General features: G+C 41.7%; 1 protein-coding gene across 5 annotated transcripts in view; it reads right to left on the bottom strand.

The window, feature by feature from the left end:
• The window catches only part of SLCO5A1 (solute carrier organic anion transporter family member 5A1), a 184603-nt gene that overhangs the window by 78486 nt on the left and 88782 nt on the right, over positions 1 to 17335 (bottom strand). For 4 of the 5 annotated variants that reach the window (XM_051844559.2, XM_002710462.5, XM_089335356.1 and 1 more), the window contains exons 3-4: positions 6420 to 6552; positions 883 to 1100 (exon numbers count right to left, since the gene is read on the bottom strand). In XM_051844559.2, the coding sequence (XP_051700519.1) occupies positions 883 to 1100; positions 6420 to 6552 (351 nt within the window). Of the gene's footprint in view, positions 1 to 882; positions 1101 to 1917; positions 2122 to 6419; positions 6553 to 17335 lie in introns of those variants that run through there. The other variant, XM_089335357.1, reaches the window with a different exon arrangement.

A 17335-nucleotide genomic window follows, 5' to 3' on the forward strand; every position in this document is an offset into this window, starting at 1 on the left:
ATACTTCTGTTCAACACATACAAAGGTACTTCAAAAAGTTCATGGGAAATGGAATTGAAGAATAAGCTTGTTTTGGAACAAAAACTTTGAAATGTGTGCATAGCTTTTTCCATAATTTGCATTTTGTGTTAACTCTTTGAAGACCTCTCATACTAAACAGATTATATAATTAAAGTCAATTCTAATTATCTAGCTGTTACATCACCAAATACAGCTTTAATAAAACAGTTTTTAAGAGAAAGAAAAAAGAAAAAATAGGCCAGAACATCACTGAACTTTTGGATGTTTTTGCCCTGGAGTTGGAGGTCCACCCCCAGCCGTGCTTCTCCATAGCCATACACCAGCATTTGACAGAGCCACTGTGAGATGATATCTCTTTCTAGTAGCAGGTTTTATACTTGCATAAGGATCAGACCACACCACCAAAGCCACTGTTCCCCTAAAATAAATTATCCCTGTATAACGCTATCAATATTTTTCAAACCAGACATCCCTAATAACTGTAAATATATATTTAAACATTGGCATCTTTATTATCTAAACCAGTGCTTCTCAATCTATGTATGTAGGAATATTCTTTTCAATCTGTCATCTATGGATACATTTGCAAAATACATTAATGATAAATTATTAGGCAATTTAGTGTTTTTAAAATTAAGCAAAGTAGAAGCCCAACTTTTTATTACTACTCGATTCAACAGATATCAAAGTACAAAATCCAATTTCTAAAACAGTTGTGCAGCCCTCATTCTTCATTTCAGTATTTATCTGCCTGTTGACCTGTACCAGACAGCGGTGGGCTGTGGGCAGCTGTCGCCTAGAACTGCACCTCGGGGAGCACTGATGGATTATACACGTACTTATTCAAGAGCTACACCTTACCTCGGACATTCTTCCCAAATCCCATAGAAGAAACTTTCTTGTCCACGTGGTCACTGTTGTTTGATTTCTCTTTCATAACATCATCATCGCTGGCAGCATCATTAGAAAACTTTTTCTTTTTCTTTTTCTTGTGTCGAGGTGGAAGCTTTTTTGGAAAAGTAAACATTGGGAATATCACAAGAAACATTGCAATGGCACAAAGGAGGAATCCGCTCCACCTAAAAAATTGGGAGATGTGAATAGCATTTTGGTTTTTGTTTTGTAAGCAAGAACAAATCAGCGACGCAGAAGCTTTCAATGATAAAAGTCTCCAGAGAAAACTTTTAGCCTGGAACAATTGTGAGGCAGGAGGAAACTGAACAAATTAAGAAACCAAAGGATTCTCCCCTCTGTGGTATAAATAGAAAATCTAGCCAATCATTATACTAGTATTATAACAAAAATTATACTTAACTGCCTTGATTAGAATTCAACTAAGTACTTTTGAGCACTTATGTGTAGTTCTAACATCATTAACCCTTCTACAATGTGCATTTTGTAATAAGTCACTAAATTATAAATCTGATAGAAAAATAGAACAGACTCTATACATAGCATGCTTTGTGGACCAATGTAGAAACTTTATTCTCAGGAGGAAAAAAGTCATATCTCAAGTGAAATATTTTTAAGCTGCTGATAATATTCAAATATTTATCTATAAGCACATAAAAATCTACTGGCCTCCACTTAGCTGGTCCTCTCAATTCTTAACCAATGTGAAGGCTGAGATACTTAGCCTTAAACTTCACCTTCAAGAACTTATCATCTACTTGCAAGCAAGCCAAAAATATAAGATGCAATCTCTAAGACATGCAAAAACACATTCAATTAAATGTTGGATTATGTTGTATAGATTTCAAATGTTATGAAACTTCAGAGGGGAGGTTAATGTGTATCAAAGTTTCCTGGGAGAAGCAGCACTTCAGTGACGTAGATTTGGGATTCTGTCCCAATTCATCTGAGATTACTGTGTTGCAGACAGCTTGTGACACATACCAAGAGTAGAACTCAAATTCCAGTCCAGTGTCAGAGCCATGTGTTAAGGTCTTGTGCTTCTTGCCTGCATAACTCCTCATGGACAATTTCCCAGTCCCCTTCAACCTTTCCTTGGCAAGCATAGGTCCTCAGTCCTACCTAACACGGCCAACACTTCTAACAAGGATACATCAGCTTCACATTCTGCCTTTAGAGCCTCCAGGTTCATAAATGCCCAGACTCTGTCCTCTGTATCAACAAATTTTTAGGGGGCCAGTACCGTGGTGTAGTGGGTAAAGCTGCCATTTGCAGTGCTGGCATTCCATATGGGCACCAGTTCAAGTCCCAAGTGCTCTACTTCCGATCCAGTTCTCTGCTATGCTTTGGGAAAGCAGTGGAGGATGACCCAGCCTTAGGGACCCTGCACCCGCATGGGAGACCAAGAAGAAGCTCCTGGCTCCTGGCTCCTGGCTTCAGATCAGCACAGCTCCGGCCATTGCAGCCATCTGGAGAGTGAACCAGCAGATAGAAGACCTCTCTCTGCCTCTGCCTCTCTGTAACTCAGCCTTCCAAATAAATAAATCTTAAAAAAAAAAAAAAAAAAAACAATTTCCCACCCACTTTAACTGAAATACAAGCAGTGCCCCAAACATTAACGTTGAATTTGATCCAGGAAGGCTAGAGATCATTTGCAAAGTGAAAATTCATCTTTAAAAAAAACATGTTTGGATCAACTGTGCTCAAGGTCATGGTGCAGTTGAGAAAAACAGTCATTAATAATCAGTGTGCTATTTTCAAAGATATACTTACATCAGAGAATGTTTTTAAGATAATCAGGAAAAGGCTCTATTTTGAGAAGATTGCTTGGAGCAGATACACAGATTAGGTACTATAAAAATTGTTGAATAAGTAAATTGAAAGAGAGAGGTTTTTTAAAAATGCCATCAATCTGCAGGGAACATAGCTATGATATTGTCCAGCCTCTTTAGTACTTGGTTGCTTAGGAGGCCCTCATCTGTCGGCCCCTTCCTCCCACTTACCTCTCCCTGCACTAACTCTAAACACAAGTCCTCCAAACTCCTTCAGTTCCCCACACCTCCAGAAGGGGGCAGGCAGGGGCGGGCAGCAGCAGACAATGGAGGGCAGTGATGGGGAGCGGCTCATGAGCTGTAGTTTCAGACAGTTGGGGGTTCATATCCTGTTTTCACCACTTACTAACAATGAGATCCTAGGGAAATTAGTTTGCTTTTCCAAATTAGCTTTTTCCTGTGAAAGAGGGACAATAAGAAGTGTTTGCTGGAGTCAACAAGAGTGTGTGAAGTGTGTGTGTGTGTGTGTGTGTATACTAAAAAAAAATGCCTGTCCTCAAATCAGCAATTAATTAATGTTAGCTAATTTGGTTTGTTTTATTTCGATTCTATGTAAATCTGTGCTCAGCCACCCCACCATCCCATCCCCAGCCATTGATGTAAAATGAGAGGTAAGTATAAAAAATATATTCTTAATAGAGTATATAACAGAAGGGGAAGAATTGCAGCAAGTCAACAAAAATAGCACAGAAGTGTGAGGCCATTTCCAGGCAGAGCAGACAAGCCTCCAAGTCCACATGCTTCAACAGTCTCCAGGGCTGGCGCTGTGGCATAGAGGGTTAAGCCTCTGTCTTCAGTGTTGATATCCCATATGGGCACCGGTTCAAGTCCAGCTCCCTGCTAATGTGACTGGGAAAGCATCAGAGGATGGCACAAGTGCTTGGGCTCCTGCACCCGCGTGGGAGATCCAGAAGAAGCCCCTGGCTTCTGGCTTTGGATCAGCTCAGCTCTGCCTGTTGTAGCCATGTGAGGAATAAATCAGTGAATGGAAGATTCTCTCTCTTTCTCTCTCTCTCTCTCTCTCTCCTTCTTTCTCTGTATCTATGCCTTTATAATAAATAAATCAATCTTTAAAAAAAACAGTCTCAAATCTATATAACTCATGACATAATGATGGCTCTGGGAAACCTGAATAAGGCAAGAAGATGTGCATTATATGTTGAGGAAAGATCCATCAATAGCTAAAATTGAGAAGTCAAGGTACCTAGACTCCTTCCTAAGCCACTACTTGAAGACCATTCACCAAAGGAGGCTATTTAAATATATTGACTCAGAGCCTCACCCTGGAGTGAGTTTCTTATCCCAGCTCCTCCTGACTCTGAGCTTTGGGAAAATTATTTAACTTCCTGAGCATCAATTTTCTCATCTGCAAAATGAGCATAATATTAGGGACTACATATGGTTGCTTGCAAAGCTCTTAGTATAATGCTTGACACAAAGTAAACAGCCAGTAAATATTAGCATTATCCACTCATTCCTTCCATAACTTTCACATTTATTTATTAAAAAATCATTACTGCCAGACATCATATCAAATAACTGTGCCTTTGTTAGGTTCAAGTCTGTTACAAACAGTACTTAGTCAGTAAATAAAATTCAAATGTATTTTAAATAGATTTGTGTATTTCTATATTGATCATTTTATCACTCATAGAACTAATACTGAGCCCTTTAAATGGATCAACTTATGTGAACACTGACTACATTCAAAGGACTGAATAACTAACACTTTCCAGTGAGCAGGAACTGTTTAGAAGTCTACGTATGTAAACACTCATTCATTCTTCCCAACGACCTTGGAAATTTGGTACTATAACTACTTCCCTTTATGAATTTTTTTAAATGAGGCACAAAGAAGTAACTTCCTCAAAGTCATGTCACTCTTGAGTGCAGAGAAGAACTTAAACCTAGGGGAGCACAGCTTTAGGGTGTGAGCTTGGAATCTCTCCATTCTGCTACCAGTTGCAATGATGTCTACTAGAACATTTTTAAGAGTCAGCATGAAGCACCTGTAAGACTAAAGTTCCCACTTGCCCGCCTTCTCCCCACCCCTTTGCTGGTTCCCCCAGTTTTTCTTTCCTTCCACATAGGCCCTGATTCCATGCTCTTCTCATGACATCTGTAGAGAACAGAGCATATACATTGGATGCTCATAACCTCATTTTAATCCTCCAGTTTTCTGACCATGAAAAAAAAATCTTACACTGATTGATTTCAGAATTTCAAAGAGAATAGCTGAGACCAAATTTACACTAGGAGCCAAAACCCTAAAACTCCTGTGTTAGTTCCCTAACACTGATAGGGGAATTCTTTGTGAGATCTGAAAGTTCTATGAGGTCAAGCTCATCTAGATTTTTAGCTCTTCTAATGTCAAAGAGCATTACTTATGAAGATAAGTTATTGATATTTGTTAACCTCCTTAAAAATAGATTATTCCCACTAGTCTCCTAGGGTAACATGTGGCTGTTGTCCTATAATGAAACACAGAGAACAAGGTACTTTAAGAAACTCTTTAAAAAGTAAATTACTAAACACACACAGTTGCCAATACAGAAGTAATCTCTTTGCTATAAAATGAAAACTCCTTACCAATGTATATTTATTCTAATCTATGTGAAATGAATTCAGGACACTGGTATTTTCTGTCAGTGCTTGCAATCATAAAGAAATAACTTAGTGTGTTCAAGTTAAGGACTGTGAAGAACTCAAAACACAACTCTGGTTATTCAGGGAAATAATATAATCTCCAGAGTTGAATGTCTTGTTCTGAGTCATAAATGTTACTTATTTTGTAGAACAATTAGGGTCTAGCAAGTGAGCCAGCAGCTAAAACTCCAGCACACTCAGGGCAAGAAAATACTATCAAGAGAAAACACCCACTGACAGGGTGACCAGACTAGAGTTCTGGGCAGTAGGGAACATCATAAATCAGAAACCCAAATTCCAGCTTCCTGCTAACGCACACCATGGAAGACAGCAGCTGGTGGCGCAAGTACAGTTCCTTGCCACCCCAGGAAACCTGGATTGAGTTCTAGTTCCAGGCTTCAGCCTCTTCCAGGCTCCAGATGTGCGCATTCGGGAAGCAAACCATAAAATGGGAACTCTCTCTATATACATCTGTCTGCCATTTCTCTGTCTCTCTGCCCCCAAATACATGTTAGATAATTAAACTTGGATAATTTGGGTTGGCAGGGCTGCATCCCTGCTGGAGGCTCGAGAGGAGAACCCATTCCCTGGAGTCTGCCTGCCTTCTTTAGCTCATAGCCCCTTCCTCCATCTTCAAAGCACATCACCCTGGCTTCTGCTTTGATCACACTATCTTCTCTGCCCACAGCCCTCCTGCCTCCCTCTTGCCTTTACAAGGATCTTTTAATGAAATAGGGTACATCCAGTTCATTTAGGATCATCTCCCCATCTCAAAGATCCTTCACGCAGGCACATCTGTAAAGTCTCTTCTGTCAGGTAGGGCACCGTATTCACAGGTTCTCTAAATGAAGAGGGGGAGAGGTGGGAGCCGTGGAAATCATTCTGCCTACTGCCACTGTTCAGGGGACTTTTACTATTTTACTCTCTTTGATAGGAACTTTTTTAGCTGTTATCACACTAGCATTATCAGTAAGGAGTGAAATGAAAAATATAGAAAACCATTCTTACCAGTTTCCGATGAAACGCGGATCATTCTGGTCAAGGTGAACGGGATTTCTGGGATCAACATAAAAACCAATAAGAAGTCCACCTAACAAGTATCCCACTGCAGGGCCAAGTGCTCCCATGACATACATGATGGCTGAGAAGACAGAAGGGGAAATGTGAAAAAGCAGTATATTCATTGGAGCATGTGCAGTTCACTAATCCCCCACCCTACCACAGAACTGCCCCAGTGAAATAGTCTCCAAAAAATGAGAAACATCGGAAGTTTGTGTCTCTCTTGACATTTCACTTTTCAATACTGCCCCTTTTTTAATTGCTACCTGCTGTCCTCTGAGGGAATCAGAATCCTCTGGAGAGTTTTTTGATCACTTTAGTTTTAGTTTTTTTTTTTTTTTAGCATCTGATACTTTTATTTAATAAACATAAATTTCAAAAGTACAACTTTTGGATTATAGCAGTTCTTCCCCCCATTACCACCCTCCCACACGCAAACCATCCCATCTCCTATTCCATCTCCCATTCCATTATTCTTTACGATTCATTTTTAATTATCTTTATATACAGAAGATCAACTCTACACTGAGTAAAGATTTCAACAGTTAGCACCCACACAGACACACAAAGTACAAAGTACTGCTTGAACAATAGTTTTATCTTTAGTTCTCATAGTACAACACATGAAGGACAGAGATCCTACATGGGGAGTAAGCGCACAGTGACTCCCGTTGTTGATTTAACAATTGACACTCTTACTTAAGACATCAGTAACCGCCTGAGGCTCTTGTCATGAGCTGCCAAGGCTCTGGAAGCCTCTTGAGTTCACAAACTCTGACCTTATTTAGATAGGGCCATAATCAAAGTGGAAGTTCTCTCCTCCCTTCAGAGAAAGGTACCTCCTTCTTTGATGGCCAGTTCTTTCCACTGGGATCTCACTCAGAGATCTTTGATTTAGATGGGTTTTTTTTGTTGTTTTTTTTTTTTGTTTTTGTTTTTTTGTTTTTTTTTTTTTTTGCCACAGTGTCTTGGCTTTCCATGCCTGAGAAACTTTCATGGGCTTTTTTTGCCAAATTCGAATGCCTTAGGGCTGATTCTGAGGCCAGAGTGCTGTTTAGGGCATTTGTTTTAGTTCTTAATAGAAGTGTTCAAGTCCCACCCCAGAAACACTGAATTCAAATTTGTTAGAGATCCAGGGTAGTTAAGGAGGCTGTCATAAAGTAGCCAAAAGCAAGTAAAACAAAAACGAAACACAGTCTTAAAATAAGAAAGATAAATAATAATGAAGGAAAAAATAAGTAAAAGGAAAATGTGGGTTTCACTTATCACAGCTGGGAGGTTCTAGCAGGAGGAGGGACCCCAATAAGGCCAGATTTGGCTCCCCAGTTGGATTCAGCTGGATTGGCAGAGCTGTCTAAATGCCCTTAAATTGCTAATATTCTTCAAAACATCACTTTAGAATCAAATAATATCTTGTAGTGCATTTGGCTTATTGTTAATTGAGAAATATTAAAGATAAGTAAGTCTCTGTAAATGGCATGGGTCAGCAGATCCAAATGCAGGACACCAACTACAGATGGATGAGAAAATAGTTTTATTAAAAGATTTATATATTTTACTTGAAAGGCAGAGTTACAGGGGCTGGCACTGTGGAGGAGTGGGTAAAGCCTCTGCATGTGATGCTGGCATCCCAGATGGGTGCCGGTTCTAGTCCCAGATGCTCCACTTCTGATCCACTCCCTGCTATGGAAATCAGTGAAAGATGGCCCAGGTGCTTGGGCCCCTGCACCCATGTGGGAGACCTGGGAGAAGCTCCTGGCTCCTGGCTTCGGATCAGCTCAGCTCTGGCCATTGCAACCATTTGGGGAGTGAACCAGCAGATGGAAGACCTCTTTCTCTCCCTGTCTCTCTCTCTCTCTCTGTAACTCTGTCTTTCAAATAAATATTTAAAAAGAAGTGAAAGAAAGAAAGAGGGGGGGGGGGAGGAAGGAAGGAAGGAAGGGGGAGGGAGAGAGAGAGAGAGCGAGAGCGAGCCAGGAGCTTCTTCTGCATTTCCCACATTGGTGTAAGGGACCCAAACACTTGGGCCATCTCATATTGCTTTTCCATTCCATTAACAGAGAGCTGAATTGGAAGTGGAGCAGCTGGGAATTGAACCAGCACCCACATGGGATGCCAGCACTGCTGGCAGCAGCTTAACCCACTATGCCACAGCACCAGCCCCAAGAAAATAAGTTTTAAAAGCACATGTTCAAGGCATGAGAGGACTACTTGTCTCACTGTCAGTGGATCAGAAAGATGGTAATTTTTTCCAAACACTGTGCCACCAAAATTACCAAACAACCAGAAATTCATTAGCATTACTTGTTTATAATTTTTATATCTTCACTTCTATAATTTAAAATTCTTTTTAAAAATTTTTTTTAATTTATTTGACAGGTAGAGTTGTAGACAGTGAGGGAGAGAAACAGAGAGAAAGGTCTTCCTTCCGTTGGTTCACTCCCCAAATGGCCGCTACAACTGGCGTATTGCAGCCGGTGCTGCACTGATCGGAAGTCAGGAGCCAGGTGCTTCCTCCTGGTCTCCCATGCGGGTGCAGGGCCCAAGCACTTGGGCCATCCTCCACTGCACTCCCAGGCCACAGCAGAGAGCTGGACTGGAAGAGGAGCAACTGGGACTAGAACCCGACACCCATATGGGATGCCAGCGCTGCAGGCGGAGGATTTACCAAGTGAGCCACGGTACCGGCCCCTATAATTTAAAATTCTAAAATAAATAATATATTGCCAATTTAAACACTTTAAGAGAGGATAAGAAATTTCTTCAGCATTATAGAATGATTTTGCCAAACCCATTTTCTGTATTCCTATTCAAACTCAGTTGTAAGGAGACAAATCCATAAACCATTTAAAGGCACGGTATTTGCAAAGCGTGAAAACAAGCTCAGGTGCTAAGTGCTTCTCACTTCTATTGCTATCATGCATTTTTAGCCAGCAAATAAAACAGGACATTTTGCCATGTCCTTTCAGTAGCACTCTGTTTACCAAAAAGCAAACTGGAATAATCAGAATGACTTCTTACTTTGTCATCCACATCGAAATAAACTTTGAATAATCTTGTGCCTCCTGTTACTTGTAACCACAGGCAACAATACAGTAATTTAACACCTGCTCTCACTTTTCACACTATTTCAAAAGAGAGAGCACAGTGTTGATTTTACAGAATCATCTGCTTTCAACAATAAGACACTCAGTTCTTCGACGTCTCCATCTGTGTCTGGAAATGGAGAATGGAGGCACAGCCACAAGTGATGGGTACTCTTTTGGAAGCATGTTTTTCATAATTAGGATCTTGTTTATTTTTTTTTAAATTTACTTATTTATGAGAGGCAAAGTTACAGAGAGAGGGAGAGACAGAGACAGAGAGAGAAGAGATCTTTCATTCACTGGTCCACTCCCCAAATGGCTACAACAGCTGGAGCTAGGCTAATCCAAAGCCAGGAGTCAGGAGCTTCTCCCGGGTCTCCTGTGTGGGTGCAGGGGCCCAAAGGACTTGGGCCATCTTCCACTGTTTTCCCCGACCATAGCAGAGAGCTGGATCAGAAATAGAGCAGCCAGCCAGGACCCGAACCGGTGCCCATATGGGATGCCAGCACTGCAGGCAGAGGCTTAATCTACTACACCAAAGTGTCAGGCAAGTATTTTGAGAAATATCTTATTAATCTGCTTATAGTGTAGACTGTAGCTCAGGAATAGAAAGTTCGTTTTTCAGTTTCAGGTATTCCCGTATGCATATGAAGATAAAACTTACACCTCCAGGAAGCCAACACCATTGACAACCTAAAACCGTAAAGAGGCCAAAATGTGACATGAATCATCCTCCCAAAATAGCTCTCCTGGCACAGAAGAGGCTGCCTCACAAACACAGACAGAGAAAAGGGCACTTCCGCCATTCTGTTTATGCCTGAGGCACTTGGGTGCATCATCTTGGAGTGCCAAGCAGGACCGGGTAGGACGTGTGCGAACAAGACCCTGCAGCTCTCCCGTGAGCGGAAGAGTGATTCAGTGGCATTCACCAGAAAACCTTAACTAGTTTACAAACATAGACAATGCTTTTTGAAACTCAGCAATATTGTCACAGTTATTTTTATTGTATGGCAAACACTTGAAGTCCAAAGGCATTACCCTAACACACACACACACACACACACCCATCTCTTAGGTCCCATAGATCATTCTCTGGAAACAAAACCTGTATGGGCCAGTGAGTTAACATTCAGTAATTGATTCAACAATGGAACTCACTCACAGCTTGTAAGAGGAGCAAACTGTTGAAACAAACTTACACCATTCACTTGCCCTGTCAAATCTCCCAGTCAGTCCCTACTGACTTATAAAAGGTCTCAAAGGCTGGACCTGGAGTTCAAGGGTGGGACAAACTACCCTCCAGCTACTGCTCCAGACCTCAAACCATAACTTCATGATCCTGTATTCCGGGGTGGAGGACAGGCCTGGGCAGAGCCATCTTTCTTCCTTTGCTGACCTCATCATTCCCTCCCTGGATCCTGGCTCAACCCCATTCATTCTTTAACCAACTTTCATTGTCGTCCCCCAGATGTCTCTCTCCTCAGTGTCTCCCTGTAGACTATCCATCGTCTATTGTAATGGCTGCCACACTTCCTCATGCAACCCTGTAAGAGGTTCTAAGCATGGATTCCCAGTGCATTTACATTTCTGAATAAATAATGTATATACCCTATTAGTCTTCCTTTTGCAGCTTACATGTAATGCACCAGCAAATCGTGTTGGTTCTCCCTTCAACTCTTATTCAGTATTCAGCCACTTCCCCCTATTTCTACTGCTAACAGCCAGGTCCTAGCTGTTATCATTGCTCAGCTAGAAAATTGCCGTTGGCCTTCCTGGTGTCCCTGCTTCCTCCTTTCCTTCCCTGCAATGTATTTGCAACACAGCAGCCTAATGATCCTCTCTAGAAACATGAGCCAGATCATATCACTTCTTCATTCAAACCTTCCAGTGGCTTCCCATCTCAGTCTCAGTAAAAACCAAGGTCCCTGTGTGGCTAAAAAGACCTGCCTGCACATCTGCACTCTGCCCCCATGATCTCTGCACTGCATCTCCTGTCACTCTCCTTTGTTCACCAGGCTCCCTTCTTAGTGATCTCCTCACACATCTTCAACCTTCAGGCGGGCCCTTGCCTTGGGATCTTAGCACTTGCTCAGTAAGTGTGTGTGTGTGTGTGTGTTGTGTAGTGTGTGTGGTGTGTAGTGGAGTGTGTGGAGTGTGCAGTATGTGGTGTGTGTGTACCATGTGTTATGTATGTAGTATGTGTATATTGTGTAGTGTGGGGTGTGTGTGTGTATGTGTGTGTGTGTTGAATACTCCTGCCCCACATAGCAACATGGATCATTCCCTATGTTCTGCAGGGAGCTACTCAAACAGTTCCTTCTGACGGAGGCCATCCTCAAATACCCTACGTAAAACTTAAAAGCTCTTTTCCCCAATTCTTCCCATCTAACACACTCTACCTCTCCTTTGCTCTCGTTTGTCATCTGTCCTCTCCTCCCTGAGGAAAGAGATTCTTGTCAGTGATGATCACTGCTACATCCCCAGGGTGCCCAGATGGTGTAGGAGGCACACAACCCACATTCACTCCCACCCCTCAGTGCTCTCATCACTCTCATTGAATGGGTCCGCAGAAGTTCATGTGTTGGAAGCTGCTTCCCAGTGCAGCAAAGCTGAGATGGGACCTTAGGGAGGTGATTAGACCTCAAGGTTCTGCCCTCAGAAATGCAGAGGTCCATTATGCATGCATCATGGGTTATCATGGGAGTGGTTTCATTATAGACGTGAGGTCTCTCTTTCTGTGTCATGCTTGTTCTGTCTTGCCACGTGATGTCATACACAGCAAGAAGGCCCTCACCAGGCGCAGACAGATGCCAGCATGATGCTCTGGAACTTTTCAGTCTCCAGAGCTGTGTGCTAAATAAACCTCTGTTCTTTACAAATTACCCAGTCTCAGGCAATTTGTTATAGCAATAGAAGTCAGACTAGGATGGTCAGCGAACATTCTAGTGTCATTAACAATGGTAGATGTCAAGAATGAAACTTTCTCAGTGTACATTTTGAGATTTTTTGCCAATGACAGTAGATGTCAATCCATAGTTCCTTCACTGAATTTGATCATTTTACATCTCTTGACTGTGTCTCGTCAGATCTGATTATATCGTCATTGGTTTACTGCCAGGATAAGGAAGTCATACTAGAAGCTTGGGCTATTCAATGAACTAGTAACTAAAACATAAATACAAGTTCCATTTTTGTCTTCTTATATCCCATTGAATTGTCTTATATATCCCCTGGGGTATACACATCACTCTTTGAGAGAACTCTGAATCATTCCATGCATTTGAGATTGAATATGCCCCCATTTTAACTCCTACTTATCTCTTCAAATATTTGTATCTTAATCTTTTCAAGTAGCTCTTCATCTCGGACAGCAGGAGCCACATCATCGATAGTACTATGCAGTGGTTAAAGCACAGATTCCAAAATTATGTATTCATATCCAGGCTCCAATTGTTAATGATCATGTGCCCTTCAGCAATTTGCTTAGCCTCTCTGAGCCTCATTTCCCCATCTGTAAAGTTGAGATGGCAAAAGTATTTATTATAGGGATTAAAGGAGTCATTGCTCTGTGTGGAATGCCTGGCATGTGGAATACTTGTGTATAAGGACAAGGGCTATCAACAAATAAGCTGTGGAGTTGGTATGATTTCATTATCATCTAATTGGTGGCTGGGCACGTGAGCTATTCAATAAATGTTTATAAACTGATGACATGTCATGACCAGAAGAATGAAGGTGTCCTGGATTTCATAACCTAAGCTTCTGATTCTCCTCTTTCTGGCTTACTTCCTCCCAATCTTGACAAGGCATACAGATTATGCATCAGAGCAAGTCCTGTCAATGGCCATTGGTCCCAGACCCACCAAATGACCTGACTCTTGCCAACTTTTTGTCAGTATTTCCTACACTTAACTATCTTTTACCCTCAGACCTCTAATTTTCATTTTCTTCTTAAATCACTTTTCACCTTGTATCCTTTCTTACATTAAAGTACATTAACTCTTATTTTTAATCCCATTTACTGTCTCATTTTCAACTGTCTCCTATAGATATAACCTTTACTATACTCTCATCTCTCTTTTACTTTTACTTTCACATCACAAACAGTTGTAGCTCTTGATCTTACTTAATTTTTTATATTTTTTAATATTTTTAAACATTTTTTTAACTTTTATTTAATGAATATAAATTTCCAAAGTACAGCTTATGGATTACAATGGCTTCCCCCCCATATCGTCTCTCCCACCCGCATCCCTCCCCTTTCCCACTCCCTCTCCCCTTCCATTCACATGAGGATTCATTTTCGATTCTCTTTATATACAGAAGATCAGTTTAGCATACATTAAGTAAAGATTTCAACAGTTTGCTCCCACACAAACATAAAGTGTAAAATAATAGATGATTTTTAAATGATGTTGAAATCAGATCAGACCTATTGTCATGTTTAATCCCAGTGAGAGTCAAGTTGGGAATTGATAATTTCTTCTTTTTTTTTTTTTTTACAGAAGATCAGTTTAGTATACATTAAGTAAAGATTTCAACAGTTTGCACCCCCATAGAAACACAAAGCGAAATATACTGTTTGAGTACTCATTATAGCATTAAGTCTCAATACACAGCACATTAAGGACAGAGATCCTACATGAGGAGTAAGTGCACAGTGACTCCTGTTGTTGACTTTACAAATTGACACTCCTGTTTATGGCATCAGTAATCTCCCTATGCACCAGTCATGAGTTTCCAAGGCTATGGAAGCCTTTTGAGTTCACCGACTCTTATCTTGTTTAGACAAGGTCATAGTCAAAGTGGAGGTTCTCTCCTCCCTTCAGAGAAAGGTACCTCCTTCTTTGAAGACCTGTTCTTTCCACTGGGATCTCACTCACAGAGATCTTTCACTTAGGGTTTTTTTTGTTTTGTTTTGTTTTTTTTGTTTTTTTTGTTTGTTTGTTTGTTTGTTTTTTTTGCCAGAGTGTCTTGGCTTTCCATGCCTGAAATACTCTCATGGGCTTTTCAGCCAGATCAGAATGCCTCTAGGGCTGATTCTGAGGCCAGAGTGCTGTTTAGGACATCCACCATTCTATGAGTCTGCTGAGTATCTCGCTTCCCATGTTGGATCACTCCCCCCTTTATTTATTCTATCAGTTAGTATTAGCAGGTACTAGACTTGTTTATGTGCTTCCTTTGACTCTTAGTCCTTTCATTATGATCAATTGTGAACTGAAATTGATCACTTGGACTGGTGAGATGGCATTGGTACATGCCACCTTGATGGGATTAAATTGGAGTCCCCTGGTATGTTTCTAACTCTACCATTTGGGGCAAGTCAGCTTGAGCATGTCCCAAATTGTACATCTCTTCCCTCTCTTATTCCTACTCTTATGTTTAACAGGGATCACATTTCAGTTAAATTTCAACACTTAAGAATAACTGTGTATTAATTACAGAATTAAACCAGTCACATTAAGTAGAACAGACAAAAAAACTACTAAGAGGGATAATGTATTAAGTTGTTCATTAACAGTCAGGGCTATGCTGATCAAGTCACCGTTTCCCATAGTGTCCATTTCACTTCAACAGGTTTCCTTTTTGGTGTTCAGTCAGTTGTCACCGATCAGTGAGAACATTGAGTCTCAAAACTTAACATTCCAGTTTTTCTTTAAAATGACTTATCTTCTACTTCTCATGACTTAAGTAAGTTTGCTTACCTTTTGAATTTTCTATCAAGCTAAAATTTTTATTTGTATGAATTCTCTTGACTTTAAAACATCCAGTGTTTAATTGTTTCTCTTGCCTTTTTTATCCTTCTTGCACTATCATTTTTTCACAATCTTTATCTTATCCTTATGTTTTGCTTGTTCTGTGATCAATTTTAGCAACAACTGATGAGAAGCTGGATCCATCTCCACCACTGTCTTGCAGTCATTGCCCTATGTGCCCCTCAGTGGCTCTGCTAGTCAGTTAATGATGGTAGCCTGAGAGACTCAGGGTTAATTCTCCCCAGGACTCAAGTCTCACTTTGTAATAGCATATTTCAAACTACTTAGTTAGTTAATTGTCTATTTATTATTTATCTATTTATAAGGAAGAAAGAAAGAGAGAGAGAGAGAGAAAGGAAGAACAGGAGGGAGGGAGGGAGGGAGGGAGGCAGAGAGAAATCTCCCATCCACTAAAATTCACTCCCAAAATGCCCATCACAGCCAGGGTTGTACCAGGCCAAAGCCAGGAACCAAGAACTCAATTCATGGGTGGCAGAGATCCAACTAACTGAGCCATCAGCTGCTGCCTTCCAGGTCGGACATTAGCAAAAAGCTAGAATCAGGAATAGAGCCAGGACTCAAACCCAGACTCCTATTTGGGATGAGAGTGTCCCCAGCAGCACTTGAGGGTGCTGAGCCAGACACCCCCCCCCCCACAGGGCATATTTAATTAGGTGAATCTAAGCTTGCTCTTTCTCGTTATCCAGTAACAAGAAAACACGAGTCCTAAGTGCAAGGTCTCTGATGAATCACTGCTGACACTGAGACAGCCATGCCCACAGAGGAAACAAGCCCGAGGGCTCTTCATTCTGCTCCCTTGTGGCCCTGGGGAGAGTCCTACCATCTGACCTTCCCAATAGCTCCTTGATAGAAGAGGCGTAATAACACCCTGCAATGTTCTCCTACCGAATTCACCTCTTGTCAAAGCTGCCATCTCCATTCCTTGCAGAACTGATAGATGCACTTCCTTCCTCATCACAGATCCACAGTGGGCTGCCCTGGAGATTCTCTCAAGCAAGGTCATTCCATAAGGTCAGCTGCAACCAGGGGTAACAGCTCACAAAATCTGCAGCCCACATTGGATAACTTAACCTGCCTCGAAATCCATGCTCCTCACTTAGAAGCAATGATTCTAGAACTCCTAGTAGCATCAGCCAGCCACAGGCCTCACTGGACCCATGGGAAAATGAGAGGCTCCATCAAACCCAGCAAAGATTCAAGCACCATGGAAGGCTACAGAGTCAACTCCTTTCCAGACTAAGACATTAAAAAGCTGAGTAGGGCCCCACATCTCCAGGTCAGAGGCCACCCTCTCATTCATGCACTCTGTGACACAAGGCCATGGGACAAGGAAGAAACATTGCAAAATGAGTAAGACGGATGCACGGCCCTCCAGGAGAGAAATGTGTAATGTGCGTGTGACCCAACACCAGCAACCTGCTGTGGAATGTGGGAGAGCAATGATAGGCTTTAATTAGCCAGAAGGGAAGAACAGAGGAGGCTTCAGAGAAAGAATGACTTTAGACACAACATTCAGGCATGGAAGAAAGAACAGGTGAAGATGAGGCGCTCACCTGGGAAAGGCATACAAGTCTGGAAGTGCATTATGTATCCAGGGAATCACAAGTGCTTTTGCACTCATTGAGAGGCAGAGCAGAGGGGCCACCATTGACCTCTCCCTTGTCCCATTCTGGCTGTGAGGACTGTGAGGACAACCACTAAGTGGCCCAGGGAAATGCTTTTCCTATCATTTTCCACTCGGCTGGGAAGGAGCAAGTCAGCTCTGGTGTGCTACTGAGAGCAGGCTCCAACATCCAGAATGGAAAGCCAAGGCACTCACCTTTGGGGCCCTCTGGGCATGGGCATCTATTTTTTCTCCCATCCCACATCCTTCTCTCACTCCTCCTGCACCAATCAAGGGAATTCAGCCTAACTCCAGAATATCATGTCACAGCTGGAGGCCTCTCTGTTCACCACATTCCTGCTGTCCCCATCACTTGGGAGTGAGAACAATTTCCCTACT

The sequence above is a fragment of the Oryctolagus cuniculus genome, chromosome 6, assembly GCF_051225735.1.
Source record: "Oryctolagus cuniculus isolate XC-2025 breed Fujian yellow rabbit chromosome 6, ASM5122573v1, whole genome shotgun sequence".
Taxonomy (NCBI): domain Eukaryota; kingdom Metazoa; phylum Chordata; class Mammalia; order Lagomorpha; family Leporidae; genus Oryctolagus; species Oryctolagus cuniculus.